General features: G+C 32.0%; 2 protein-coding genes across 3 annotated transcripts; one reads left to right on the plus strand and one right to left on the minus strand.

Moving 5' to 3' along the window:
- Positions 1–91: 91 nt before the first annotated feature.
- LOC124843605 (putative purine permease 11) lies at positions 92–3,233 on the minus strand. 2 transcript variants are annotated; one of them, XM_047320389.2, is made up of 2 exons: positions 2,980–3,233; positions 92–1,475 (listed from the first exon to the last, which is right to left on the minus strand). In XM_047320389.2, the coding sequence occupies exons 1-2, from the start codon at positions 2,984–2,986 to the stop codon at positions 394–396; spliced, it is 1,089 nt and encodes a 362-aa protein (XP_047176345.1). In that variant the 5' UTR covers positions 2,987–3,233; the 3' UTR covers positions 92–393. The 2 variants fall into 2 exon arrangements, with proteins under 2 accessions (XP_047176345.1, XP_047176354.1); XM_047320398.2 differs by having other exon boundaries at positions 2,849–2,986.
- Positions 3,234–4,689: 1,456 nt separating this feature from the next.
- MTACP-1 (mitochondrial acyl carrier protein 1) lies at positions 4,690–9,281 on the plus strand. The gene is made up of 2 exons (XM_047320411.2): positions 4,690–4,924; positions 8,822–9,281. Exons 1-2 carry the CDS (start codon positions 4,751–4,753, stop codon positions 8,996–8,998), a joined length of 351 nt encoding a protein of 116 aa, XP_047176367.1. The 5' UTR covers positions 4,690–4,750; the 3' UTR covers positions 8,999–9,281.
- Positions 9,282–15,607: the final 6,326 nt, after the last annotated feature.

The following is a 15,607-nucleotide window of genomic DNA, read 5'->3' on the forward strand; positions in this document are numbered from 1 at the left end:
ATAGGATTAAGAAGTTGGACACTGACAGAGATTACAATTAATCAATAATTAGAAAAAAGCAAACAAAACTTATATCCAATTTGAAATAATCTATAGAATAACCAATAATTATTTTCAACTTATCACAGTTCACAAAGCCATCAAAAAAATATTTGGAATAAGAAGATCAGAGACTTCCAACCAGTGCTCAGACCTATAATATTTCATTTCCTAAATGAGAGAACAATAATCTATAGAATAACCAATAAACCTCCTTAACTGTACTATCTCACTCTTTCAGTGAGAATAAGGAGAAATGAAATCTAAGCTGGCAAACGCTATACTGAAGGAATCAAAGCATAAAAAGAAAAAAAAATATGTACTATAGCAAAGATATGGCCAAATTCAATGTTTTCAACAAGCAGAATCATGCTGAGACCTAGGCACAGCTTGTGCACGTCTTGTCTTTGCATCATCAAGATAGTTCTGATAGATGTAAGAGGCAAAACCCCATAGAGCCAAAAGCATAGAAATTATCTTCACCCCATTCATCTTATCATGAAAAACTATAACTGCAGCAATAGGAGTAACAGCTAAAGAGACAGTGCTGATAACATTGGAGTAGAGAGAAGATACTAGGAAGATCAAGCCAACAACACCAACAGAGCATACCTGCCAGGCTATTGCTGTCCAAACCAAAGTCATTACATAAGCAACCTGTCCTTTCCCAAAACTCTCCATTTCTCCATGCATAGTACGCCATTCCCCACTTGCAAATAGGCCTATGACAGCAGCACCAGTGGCAACAAGAGAAGTGTAGATTTGCATTTCCAAAACAACAGAAAAAGTTTCCTTCTTCAGAACTTTCTCAAATGTCAGTTGCATGAGGGAAAGCAAAAGAGAGTACATTGCAGAAGCTCCAAGGGTACATAGGAAACCAATAAGGTACTTTCCCTGGGAAAGACCTGATGGTTCCTGTGAGTCTTCGTTAATAGCAAGGAGAGAAGCAGAGAAAGTGAGAACCACTGTAGAGTTTATAATCAAAGCTGTGAACTTTTGAGCATTGATAAAATATGAGAAAACTGCATTAAAGGCTAATTGTGATGCACAAATCAGCGAGTATGTAGAAGCCGAGAGGTACAACAGGCCAGTGGAGTACAGCATATTATCGGCAGCAATTAAGACTCCTAGACAAAAATATATCAAAACAATAACTTTGATGGAAGGTGAAACAGAAGTTGAAGCCTCTGCAGGTGAAGGAATTATATATAATGGAATGAACAAGAGTGGGAAGCCAGCAGTTTGAACTAGAGTAGCCATCCATTTACTATTTCCACCCTGATCATAATAAAATCTTCCAAGGATAACAGCAGCAGATTGGCCTATGATAAGAAAGCCTATACTGAGTGCCACAAGAAACCACCATTGCCATCGCTTATATTTATTAAATGCTAATTCAGACATTGTTCCAGGTGCAATCATCGGTTCTTCATTGTCTGTAATTTGATGCATCATTGAAGTTAGTTTTTTTTAAGTACTTCAAAAGAACCTCTATAACATAAAATGAAAAAAGACAATCCCATTTAAACTCAATACACCAGTAGAGCACTCTGCACACAAGTTAGTAGTTGAATATGGGTATATCAATGTCCATTCCCATCGAAGAATGATTTTATATCAATGTCCATATGTATATAAATAATGTAACTGGTTCAATCCACATATACACATTCATACTCTACTTTATTTTGATCACAGAACCATTTTATCAAGACACCTCATTTCAGTATGCAATATTCAGTTGGAAAACATTTGTTTCATCTAACATACTATGCTCAGATTAATTAGACAATCTATTTTCAAATTTCAAATCGATAATTTCCTAGCATTACATCCAAGATTTGGTTCCCGGAATATCCCACTGCAGAGTTCGACTAAATTCAAAATGCAATGATACTCACATGTCAATTTAAACATACAATATGCAGCTTTAGCTGATGTAGGATTATCTACTAACCAGAATACTCTTAATACTGTTATCAAACCAATCAGAACGCATCCTTGACATATATCAGTGTGGCAAACTCATACATGTGTCACATCCGGCTAATCCAGTTACAAAACAAAGTAAACAATGATTCAGTGCATAAACTCTTCAAAATGTATCATTCTATTCACAGTAAACACGCATAGTTCATACTTTGCTTATTACAGATTCTTCAGGCACTCAATTCATCCCCACAACACATTCTAACATTTCATTCATACAATAGAGCGTATCCCTAATACTTCCCTTTTCAGACTTTTGCAAGTTACTACTACAACTCAAAAACATCACCAATACACATATACTCAGCAGAACACGTACATTCATACAACCATTCTCACAAATATAGCATACTATTCTAATTTTCAACTTTCAATGTCATCACCATATTTCAAACAGTCCAAGACATTATCAAACAAAACATATATAATCATATCAAACACGACGAATGTGCACTTAGATTTGCAATCCATTAAAAATACATGCACCTCTTGCATAAACTTAGCATTCCCCAAAACATAGCATTACACTAACCAGCCAACAACCTTATTTTCGAGCAATCCCCTGTCTTAGAATTCTATATCGTGGCAGCAGAAAGTATATCATCAAACTTCTCATTTAAAACTATAACACAGCTTAAAATATCAAACATGTACCATTATTCAGGACATAACAATGCATAATACAACACTCAAATCAAAAGACTCGAGACAGAGAAAATTAACATACATAATAGAAATCCCAATTCCATGACAACCAGATTATTACATCACAACAGCACAATCTAAATACAATAACGGAAAAAAGAAAAAAACTGCATACCCTTTGACCTTGAAGACTAAATGAAGAAAAAACATGAAACCGATAGCCAGGAAGATTATGATTGAAGCAAAACCCACATATTATTTTCTATAAAGTATGAGACTTTGAATCGAAAAAGGAGAAAGAGGTACCCGTCATGTTGTTGAGAAGCAACGAAGAAGGTTGTGGGCGACGAGGGAAGAGGTTAAGAGAGAGAAAGGTTTAGATATTAGAAGAGGATGAAAGGGAACATGGGTACCATGAATGAGTGAACATGGGAGAGTAAGTTGTCATTAAATGAATCGAATAAGATTCAAAGGTTTGGGTGTGGAATGACAATTCTCAATCGCACGTTACAGTGGAAGCTATGAAGACCAGGTTAAGAGCTGTTTGGAGAATGATAATAGAATCACCATACCAGAAAACCCTGTTTTAAACAGATTAAGATCCTCCTTGATTAGGTTAAAATAAAAATCATCCTAATCTACTTAGATCATTGATGTTTACTTTATATAGTAAGATAAAAATAATTTTTAAGAATGAATAAGTGTCATTTAATGTGAAATTATATTTACAAGAAGCAGTTTAATGTATATATATAATATACAATATAGAGTTAACTCTGACTTTTTGACTTTTGAGAAATATTTATTTTTAAGTAAGATGCAATTAAAATAAAATATTGAAAATATCTATAGGCAAAAAAAAATTAGATGCAATTGGATTACTCGTTTTAACATCAATCTTATATTGTTAACTGATAATTTTAAAACAAAAACTAATAATATTTATTATATTGGTTTAAATATTATGTTAGTTGTGATGCAATTTGGTTATTTCTCTTAATATAATATTAACTATGTTTTATGAAATATAAATTTTTATTTATTAAAATTTGAAAATAATTTTATATTTAATTATAATTTTCAATTTTGAAAATTTATTTTATGTTAAATTATTTTAAGGATTCTAAAATATAATAAAATATGTATTTCAAATTTATAATATAATAAATAATTAATATAAACAACACCATTTTCTTCTCTCTTTTTCCCTCGAGTATTTCTTTTTCAATACTTCAAATTCATTCCAAAAACAAAACAAAGGATAAATAAATATTTTCCTGCAGCTTAAAATATTCTTAATATTTTAAACAGTCTCTCAATTATAATTAACTCGGACTTAATTTTTTTTTTAGTTTTTTTTTCTGTATAAATTTAGAAAATTTCAAAATAACCTATTATTTAGTGATCAAGTAGATATTTATATCTAATAACATGTTATATGCTATTTTTAAAGCGGTTGGCTTACATCATATCACTAAAGTGTAGCCAAAACCAGTTTTCTTTTAAATAAGTTTAAAGATTAAACTTAAAATTCAATGTATTTATATTGAAAAAAATAAAAGCTTTTACAGAACTGGTCAAGGCCATCTTCTAACATAAATTAAATTATTTATATGTCTTGCAAATAAGTATTATAACAAAAATTAAGGGACGAAACAGATAACTTTTTAATGTTAGATTAACTGTTTCATTTTTAACTGTATAAAGTATAACTTTTTACAAGCATCATGAAGTGCAATTATTGAAAGAAGTTCATATCATACAAAATATCATAATTAGAAAGAGGACCCAAATTATAATCAGGTTTTGTTGTAATATTATGCAAAGAGAAATAGTAAAGTAATATATTTTTACATTTATTTAACACCTAATATAAAAATAAAATATGTTGTATATTTTTTAAATAATATGTAATAAATATAAAATTTTTTTATGTTTCAAAATATTAATTTTTTTTAATGAATTTTAAGTGAGAAGAGGTGGTGCAGGGTTTAGTTATTTACATTTGCTCTAAAATACACCAAAGCTATTGGTAGAGTCACTTCACTTGTTTGTAAAAGAAAGGAGAGAGAGAGAAATGGCAGTGAGGGCCGCCGTACTCCGCCACATTCGTGTGCCACTCCAAGCCGTTCCAAGACTTCAGCCATGGCGCGCCATGTCATCACACGGCGACGACCATCTCTCCAAAGAGGAGGTCATCCAAAGAGTCCTCGCCGTCGTCAAAGATTTCCCCAAAGTCGATCCTTCCAAGGTTTCCCTCTTCCTTTTCCTTCCCTACTTTCATTTCTTCCATCCTTTTCTGTATTCTTATTGTCAAATAAGAAATATGAGAAAAGGGTACTCTGAATTGTGATCTGCTGATTTCACCAAATGGGTTGTCCGATTGTTTGGGAAACGGGGAATGAATGTCGCTGGCCTTTTTTATATTTTGGCAAAAGGGTTTTCCCACACTTGGAAATTTAGCTCAATTGGAATCTGGGTGGTGTTTGGGTTCTTAATTGCCTTCAAAAATTGTCAATGGGAATTCTGATTGATTTAGCTATAAGGGTCTTTCATCTTCCTGGAATATGACATTTTTTTACCTGTAACTATCCGGGTGGTGTTTACATTCTGTTGCCTTGGTTAATTCGAAAATGAAAAATTGTCATTCCGTTGATTTAACCAATTGATGTTCCCCGAATTTAGCTCAGTTATAAATAACCTTGGTTGTGATTGTAATCTTAGTTAGTGTGAAATTGAGGATTAGATATTCCAAATCATTATTCTGTTTATTGAGCCCACAAAGTCTTCTCAACATTTGAAAGTTTGCCGTAACCACCTGACTTGCTTTTGTGCTTTGTTGTGTTATGTGAGACTGTGTATAGTGATCCGTTTATTTTGCTATATGGATTTTCCCATAGTCTGGAAATTTAGTTCAGTAATCATACGGTTACTTTTGGTAATCTTAATTTTGGGAAAAGTGCAAGTCACAAATCACTATTTTATTGATTTTCCCGAAAAGGTTCTTCCCAAAGTTTAGGGAATTCTCAATAAGATAAAAAAAGTTCAGGGAAGAACCCTAACAGAGAGTTTCTCTCACCTTAAATTATAACTAGACATTTTGTCTATTCCATTCATTTCCAAATTATTTATACCTCTTTTACAGAAGAAAAAACAACCTAACTAAGTTTCTAAATCTTTTGTTCGGAGCAACAATTAGGCATTCTATTCTCATTCTAAGCAAAAAGTACATGTGAGTAGCACCTCCCTCATGTGGTTCTCCACTTTTTTGGTTCCATCATGTAATGGCACCTTCATTAGATTAGTCATCATCTTTTGCAAACTTTCGTGGACCAATTTATAGTTCTTCGCGCTGATCATGGGCCCTCCTAAACTTGTATTGGTCTTGGGCTTCCATCTGGTTATGGGTCTGAGCTTCATGGGAATTAAGAGCTTTAGCCTGATCAATGATGTCCACATCACTAGTGGGGAATTTTTCAAATATTTAATGAGGGAATTTAGGTAAAAGAGCAAATTCTGTTATTGTTTTTAGCTGTTCATTCTTCTGAGAGTGATGTTTTTATCAAAAAAACTACGGGGGACTAGGGCATGGTGTGACTCAAACTTTCTTCTATAGTGTATTTGATTATGATTTCTGTCAATATCTTCCTAAATTGGTGGCCTGGTCCACAGGACTCATATCACTAAGTGGAGGAAGGGTTGGATGGGGGGAATTGTTCTCTATGTGTTGTGTGTCAGACCTTACCTAGTATGATATTTGGCTTCTATGTTATTTTTTTTATCAAAATATTGATTCAGATAACAAGATTCTTTTAATGAAGCATAATTTCTGATAACAAGATTCAGGTAACAAGATTCTGACAATTTCAGTAATATTTTTAGAGTTTGCATTTTTTATTGTTTATAGCACACATTCCCGAGCAAAAGGTGAAAAATAAAATGATAAAGGCTTTCATTTTTATGAAGGCATTTAGAGTTTGACGTGCCAAGGCGTGATGGATTGGAGTTTGGAAGACTGTCCCCTTGCTTTGAAGCATTTTTTTTCTTTCTGTTTTTCCCTTTTTTTATTCTGTCTTGTTTTTATCCAAATTCTAGGTAACTCTCTCCCCCTTAATAGAGTTAAAAATAATAGTGATAGACAAAGCAAATTATGAAATTATAATTCAGTCTAATGATCGGAATGATGCATGCATGTTTATATAAATAATATTCCCTGTTGATTTTCTTTTCAGTGATTAAGACTCTTCACCGTTTACTTGCTTCGTGTGTATGGGGGAGGGCTAGGCGGCTGGTTAAGTTTTCCTCAAATCCACTTGGTGGGAGATGAGAGAGAGATGAAGATAGGGTGTAACTAGATATGAACTGTGTAATACACTTTTGATTCACTTCAATGAATTCTTAAGTAAATGCCCAATTTCATATAAGTAGTGTATTTTGGAGTTGTCGGACTATGGGTGTGGTTTGGTGGGTAGTAATGGTAGATATTTATGAGCTAGGGTCTCAGATAATTTCTGTTTTTGTAGGTAGTGGTGGTGGAGGAAGAATAGCGTGGGCTTATTTTGAGATGGTGTATTGGAAGTGTGAGGTTTTGTTTGAGATGGTGTATTGGAAGTGTGAGGTTTTGTTTGGATCGGAGGTTATTGGCTACATTGGTTGATGGAGATAAAGTTTATGGCTTTAGATTTCATTTGGTGGCTATTGTTGGTTCATCCACTATGTCTGATTTTTGCTAACGTGGAAGGATTATATAGAATGAAACTTTTATCTGTAATTGATTTAGGCTTCTTTGGGATTTTGCTTGCTTCCTTGTTTTTCACTAATATGGAGTGGTTGTATGGAATTAAATTATGAATTTTATATTTTGGGAGTTAGAAGGACTTAATTTGACCCTCCTTGCATGGTTTGGCCCTAACTCACATGGGCTGAGGCTAGAAAAACTTACAAGGTAAAAAAGCTTCCCATTGAAAAAGCCTACGGGATCAAAATATTTACAAAAGTCCTTAGCATCAGGGCCAGTCCATGTGTCTTCTATTTAGAAAAAAATATTCATTTTGAATACAAGAAAAAATGCAATTCCTAATTTGTCGCAAATTTAAGTGTTTTTAATTTGTCAAAGAACTATATACAAACATTTTAATTAGACTAACATAAATTTTGTGAGAAGTTTTAATAAACTTGGTTGTGTGCTTTTATAGGAAAATTATGCATAAACCATAAATGATATCGTTTCTAAGAGTTAATTAAAGTCTTGTAGTAGGGTTAAACCCACCCTAACCTTGACCCTAGCCCACTTGAGAGGGAGTTTTGGGGGTTGAGGCATTTTTTTGGCCCTTGCTTGAAGAGGCCTCCTAAAAGGGGTTTTTTCAAGGGTGGACTAGGACTGACTCATGGGCATGTCAAGTTGATAACTCTTCATACCTTTGACTTAAATGCAAGATAGAAAAAATTTCAGGGACTCATTTGCATGAAATAAATTTCAGCAACTTATGTATTAATGTCTCAATTTTTTAGGATCAGATTAAGTATTTCCTCAATTTTTTTCCTGATTCCTGCATTCAGTTTTCAGCTCTAGGGGAAGACATTGCATGAGAAATATGTAAAACTGGATATGGTTGTGGTCTTTATTTCCCGTTTCTCGTAGACTTTTATCTATTAACTTTTATTCCAATTTTTTTGGTTCCTCGGGGGTTACCATCAATATAACAAATGCATGGTTATGGTTAAATATCTCTTGGTTCTTTTTGTACTCACTCTTTTAGATAAAATCTGGGTGGAAGCAACTACACTTTTGCTCAGTCAGCCCACTCTTGAAATATACAGGTTTCACTATTAGTTAATCTCAAGCCCTTAGATTACTTCATCTTGAATTTGTTAAGAAGTGGACTTTAAACCGAACTTAATTCTACAAAATTAGTTTGGAGAAGGTTGCATCCATTTATATATTATAAACTCGTCTTATTCCTAATCGATGTGAGATTTCTAACAGTATTTATCACTTGCACTTTGTAACAAAGTTGCTAAAATTTTCTTTAATTTGATTGCACCGAGTGTTATTCCGTTTTGCAATTTTGGTGATGCACATCTAGTTAAAACTGTGAGCATTGCTAATGAAATGTTCTTGTGTGTATTGGTTTCTTCTGCTCCTCAGGTAACTCCAGATGTCCATTTTCAGAAGGATCTGGGTTTGGATAGCTTGGACAATGTGGAAATTGTAATGGCTCTGGAAGAGGAGTTCAAGTTAGAGATCCCAGACAAGGAAGCCGATAAAATTGACTCCTGTAATCTTGCTATTGAGTATATTGCTAATCATCCCATGGCTGGTTAACTAATATGACCTTTTTTCCTATTTGTCTTCTTGTTGAACTTTTGAGTATCAGTGCAACCTTGAACCCTTTCCTTACTTTCACTGGATGTTTATGGAATCTGGTGTTTGTCATCTTTTCCTTTTTCTCTTTTGAATTGGAGTGAAGGAACTGGTTGTTTAGAATAATGTGAATTGTTCAGAGAGGAATTTGTCAATGAAAATTGGTACTGGTTTTTTGAAGGACTACAATTTCTACTGTAAACTTTTTTTAGCCATGCTAAATCTATGATATTATTCACTGAGATATTGATCTTAGTCTTACTTTTTTCAACTGCGTATCTTTTAGTCCCACCACGAATGTTTCAGTTTATTGATATACAGATTTTATTGCTAGTTTGAAGAGTTTGTGCACACAACGGAAATTAAAACATAAGATTCAAAGGAAGTTGTTTTTTTTAAACGAACCAATCCAAGTTGGTATAGAAAAAAATATATTGAAATCATTAACCAAATTTAAAAGCTGATTTAAATTCATTTGAATTTTATTTTCTTATCAGCTCAAACTGAAATATGATGAATGTATTACAGACTTTAAGTTTATATTTCTTTACTATCTAAAAGTTTCTTTAGTTTAAGGTTTAATCCTTTACTACATCCCTATTTATTTACGAATTTCTCAATTAGGTCCTCGTTTTTTAAAGTGTATCAAAATGGTCCCTAATTTTGAAAATTGATATCAATTGAGTCCTTTCCGTTAAGTTGGCTGGACGGCGTTAAAAAAATTGATGAGTGGATGCTGAGATGACAAACGAGCGCTCGTCCACCAGCGAACGAACGCTCATCCACCAGAGAACGAACGCTCGTCGACCTCTTACTGCTGGACAACCGTTCGTTCCACACTGGACGACCGTTCGTTCGGTGGTCGACGAGCGTTCGTTCGCTGATGGACGAGCGTTCGTTCGCTGATGGACGAGCGTTCGTTCGCTGGTGGACGAGCGCTCGTTCGTCATCTCAGCATCCCACTCATCAATTTTTTTAACGCCGTCCAGCCAACTTAACGGAAAGGACTCAATTGATATCAATTTTCAAAATTAGGGACCATTTTGATACACTTTAAAAAACGAGGACCCAATTGAAAAATTCGTACATAAATAGGGATGTAGTAAAGGATTAAACCTTAGTTTAATTAGCAATAAATAAGCTTTTTATTTGCTTCTAAAATATTTTTAGATACTACTTGAAATAATATTTTGAAGAAATGGTAGCATATATTTTTTTTATATTTATTCCTTTTCATATTTTAAAAGTATTTATTAATTTACCTAGTTATTTTTCTATATAAAGTAAGTTTAATATTTGATTTGGTTTTTTTTCCATTTCTCTTTTTTTTTATGTTAATACTTTAATATTTATTTTATTGACTAAATAAATATTCAAGAAATAATAATACTAGATTATTTTTTCTATTATTTTTTAGTATTTTCATGTTTTACTATTTATTTTAATCAATACGCTAAATAATATGACCAAAATGTATACATCCGCTAAGTATATACTATTTTTTACTTAATTTTAAACTTTTTTAAAAATACTTTAAGATATAATATAAGATCAATAGCAGAATATATCATGAAAAAAAAGATATAATAACTGAAACTAAAAATTACAACTGAAATAATTCATGTATAAACAAATAAAAAGATAAAAAATCATTAAAAACACCCGAAAGTGTTTTTTTAAGTAATTATGATTTAATAAGTTAACTTACCAGTTTTAAGTTACTAACACTAACATAAACTCTATATAACGTACTGACTAACATATTAGTTTCTCATTACTTTTCCGATTACGTTTTTCATAATGAAAATAAATAAACCTACTAAAATTGGCATATTTATTTATTATTCTCACTTTTTAGAATGTAAATATATTCCTACACGGTAACACATTTTTGTTATTTTTATTTGTGTTTAGAGATAAGTCGTGAAACATATTGCGATCTTATGTACGTAGAAATTTTCAACTGAAACAAAAATTCTGAATTATAGTTTTTGATTAATTAATTCGAATGTTTATGGTGTAAAATAAAAAAGAAGCTGAAATGCATATTTTATTGAAGCATGAATAACTGATGAATGCACGTGCTAGTCCAAATATGCAGGAAAAGCAGTGAACATGTTGGTCGAAACATCTATTGATCCTAAAATTACTTGTCTGAAAGCAATGCACTGATCACGTCTTCAAAATCATGTGATGCTGAAAAAAAAAGAATATTCAATTATTTTAAACAAAAATATCCCTAAAATCCTATTACAAAGAATATAGTAGTGTAATGAATAACATGTAAATTTTATTAAAAAGAAAATATAAAAAAATGTTACATGGTATGTTAAACTTTATACCATTACTAATTGCAATGTCATAATAGCCTGTGTTTCTGTGGAATGGGACCAAGGAAAACTCCTGCTACTTCTGCCCGGAAACACTCCTTCTCACTCGGACGCTTAAGTCAGAATGGGCTCTTGCAAGTCTATATAATTATCAAAGAACCGAGAGTTTACCTTCTTCTTTGCTATTTATATGATTTCAGAGAATATTACCCATTAATTTACCTCTTAATGGCTTTCAATGCACACTTTAAATACTCGACAATGACCGTTACTTCATTAACTACATATTCATGAGCATTCAACTGTTGTCTCCAGTCCACAGTTTTATACATATGCTCGATCGGACACGTCGTGCTAAAGAGTTCCGATCGGACATATCAGGCTGGAACACCCGATCGGACCCTGTTAGCCTTGCTTCCACCCGCTCAGCCTTGTCCAAACCTTCCCGGTCGGTTGCCCGCCTTAGGTAATAACAGCGTGTTTTGAAGAGTAATTTAAAACATTCTCGTCGTCTTCTATAAACTAAGTTAAATTATAAGAATATGTTTGAACCATCATCTACACAAGAATGTAGGACCACACACGTTTCAGTAAGATAAAGATATGATTTCAAAATTATATTTTGAATATTATTGATCATGGAAATTATTGTTTTTAGGATATCCTAAAAATATTTTGAGGGTCTAGTAGAAATTAAAGTTTTAGATATAACGATTTATTCGAGTCTTGGTTTTCACATGTTTTTCTTTAATGGGATAAATGTCCATTAGGTGGTAACACGTGTTTTTGTCTCTATATATATTTTTTCATTCATTTTTTTTATTCTATATAAGAATTAGATAATTCGATTGTCTCTTTTCAATGATTATAAAGAAACTTACTCAAAAAGTTTTAGGAATAAAAATATAAATATAAATGAAAAATATCCACTAAGTTAAGCGGGTATTTGTAAAAATTGTCTTCTAGATTACTTTTAAAAAATTTTAATTTTATTTTACTTGTAAATCTATTTTTATATACTAAATGACAATTATTGTTATTTTTAAATTATTTATATTCAAACGGTGTCAAATTGTTTAGAAGTTAAGGTTAAGAAAAGATTAAATATTTTATTTAATTCTCTTAAACGTTTTTTAAAAACAAAACTGTGACAGAGTTTTAGGTTTAAAAACAAATAATACTTCAAATATAGAAAACGAGTTTAATGATGTTATCTAATGAGCTTTAAATCAAAACATTAACGTTATTTATAAAATAAAAACAACTTTCATTAGTCTTACATTGGAATCAAGACCAAAGAAAAATTACATATCCCTTCGTCCTTCAATCCTCTAAAGAAAAAAAGAACATAATCTACATTTTGAACTTACCGTAATATAATTTTAGATTCTAAAAGAGATAATACATCAAATACGAAAATTGATCACAAAAATATTATTTAACAAACTTGGAATCAAAATACTAACATACCGTAAAAACAAAAATATTTTTTCTTAACTTTCTATTAAAGTCAAAATCAATAAAAGTTTACATACATATTCCTCCTTCAATTTAACAACTAATCACTAAGAAAAAAATATTATTTATATACTACTGAAAAACAGTGTTATGAATTAAAATTACCATGAATATAACATTTTACAAAACTCAAATTATGAACTTCAATACACTTAATCTAACCAACATTTCAGTCCATCATATGAATAATACATAGGGTTAAATATGTTTTTACTCTCTAAACTATTGGCCGTTTATGGTTTTCGTCCCTGTTTCAAAGTAAGGTACAATTTGGTCCTCATTCTTTTCGAAACGTTCGTTTTAGTCCTCGAAAACTAAATACTGTTTAAAAATTTGGTCCTCATTTAGCAACAAATGAGGACTAAAACCAAAATTCCGAGGACTAAAACGAACGTTTCGAAAAGAATGAGGACCAAATTGTACCTTACTTTGAAAGAGGGACGAAAATCAGAAACGGCCAATAGTTTAGGGACTAAAAACATATTTAACCCAATAATATGACATAGTTGTGAGTCAATACGATGATATTTAAGTATAATATATATATATATATATATATATATATATATATATTTTGTGTTTTTCATATTTAAAGGCTTAAATGATTACTTCGTCCCTGTGTTAACTGAGTTTTTTTTAGTTTAGTATCCGATTTTAAAAGTGCATATTTTGAGTCTCAAAGTTATAAAAATTGTAAGAATGAAGTCTTGTCCGTTAAATTGACAGCAACGAGGTTAACTACATGCTGACATGGCGAATGAATCAATACTTTTTCTCTTCTCTCCTCGTTGTGTCCATCTTTCTCTCTCTCTCTCTCTTCCATATTAATGGTTTCAATTTCATTTTTTTTCCTTTTTCTAACAATCAATTAGCCTTACCGACACACCTCATCATGTTGCAGTGCCTAAATTCTACAAATAGGGGCAAATCTTTATTTTTTTTTTCACCATAACATGTTCTTCCTTCCTTTACTAAGATCCAACAGCTTCTCCAATTTTTCACTGATTTTTTTAAAAAGGAATTCTTTAGTTTTCACTGATTTTTGTTCTAAAAGAGAATTGCCCATAATCCCTACATTTTTAACCAAATCACCCCTTCCCTCCATCATCTTCCCTTGCAATTGTCCTTCAAGGAGACTCACTACATATTGTAATCATCAATTCTTTCAATCAAGAATTCTTCTTCATTCATTTTTTGCTTTTGTTTCACTAACCTCCGCCAAATCCCCAAGCCAAACCTTCATTATTTACAGCCACCTCCACAGGAAGAAAACTAAATAAGAAATCAGTTTCTCAAGCAAAAAAAAAAGACATAAAAATTTGAAATCAGAAAACCTAGTTTCCCAAATCAAATCAAGATTAAATCACAGCTCGAGGATCTACTCCATTTTCGATCTTCATGGACTCAACACCTATAGTCACGAACACGTCACCGTTGTAACATCACCACTGCCCATTTACAAGTGGTCGCCGTGACAACACCTGTGATGCAAGATTCAAAAAACCTATGCGCGCGAAAGGAGGAGCGTAGAGACGATGGCGCTTTCGACATGGATGACGTTGTGACCTCGGTTGCAGGGTTGGATAAGCCCCTTACGTTACCAGATGAAGAATACAACCTCCCATATGTGGAATAAGAGGGAGAAGTCCTTTTGGGTTTTTTTTATCAGAGCAAAGAAAAGTCCTTTTGGGATAAGCCCCTTACGTTACCAAATGAAGAATACAACCTCCCATATGTGGAATAAGAGGGAGAAGTCCTTTTGGGTTTTTTTATCAGAGCAAAGAAAAGTCCTTTTGGGAAGAAAAGTCCTTGAACTTTGAAAACCATTAATATGGAAGAGAGAGAAAAAGCTCGACACAACAAAGGAGAGAAGAAAAAAATTACTTATTTATTCGCTACGTCAGTAGGAATTAACATCTTTGCTGTCAACTTAACGGATATGACTTCATTCATATAATTTTACAAATTTGAACTGAATCTATGCACTTTTAAAATCAGATACTAAACTGAAAAAAAAAAACCGCTTAACATTAGGACTAAGTAAACAATTTAAGTCTATTTTAAATAATTTATTTCGGATGTATTAAAAAACTTGTCTTGTAACACCTGCAAGGCTGCAACGTAGCATGGGACATTGATATCGTTTTAGCAATTATTCATGTTTCATTTTTCTGCATTTTAATAATTACGAAGGCGTAGACCATTTTTGTCTTTTACACCAGGTTCTTTTTTTAACTATTAGCTATTTCTTTTCTTTTTTTTCTTTTTTCTCTGTCAGTCTTTATTTCTTTTTACGTTTATTTCCTTTTCTAATACATTTGCCGGTTTGTCATGTTTCGTCCAATTCATATCTAAAAATGTTTCTAAAATATTTTGGTGATGTTATACTCTAAGTATAGCATCTACATATAGCTTGTTATACTTAATATATTTTTCCTTATCTTTTTGTCTTTTGTTTCTTTTGTTTTCTTTTGTTTTTTTTTTATATTTTACTATCACTCAATATAAACGTTTTCAAAATTCTAGCCAATTAAGCTGTGTTTTATTCTCGTACGATTATTCTAATTTGCTACCTAATTTCATGATTAAAATTTGTAGAGTTTGAGTACTGTGATTGTGGTTATGATTTGACGCAGACACAAAGTAATCCCACCCAAAGGAAAAACTAAAATGATTTTTAGATGTTTATGAACTGTCCTATCTACCCAAATATTGCAATTAT

This window comes from Vigna umbellata, chromosome 4, assembly GCF_029865625.1.
Source record: "Vigna umbellata cultivar VRB3 chromosome 4, Vumbellata_1.0, whole genome shotgun sequence".
NCBI lineage: Eukaryota > Viridiplantae > Streptophyta > Magnoliopsida > Fabales > Fabaceae > Vigna > Vigna umbellata.

Excerpts from the sequence above, each read along its gene's own strand:
- MTACP-1 (XM_047320411.2), top strand. The coding sequence starts at position 4,751 with ATGGCAGTGAGGGCCGCCGTACTCCGCCACATTCGTGTGCCACTCCAA. Across the intron at positions 4,925-8,821 it reads CCAAAGTCGATCCTTCCAAG|GTAACTCCAGATGTCCATTT; the intron begins GTTTCCCTCTTC and ends TCTGCTCCTCAG.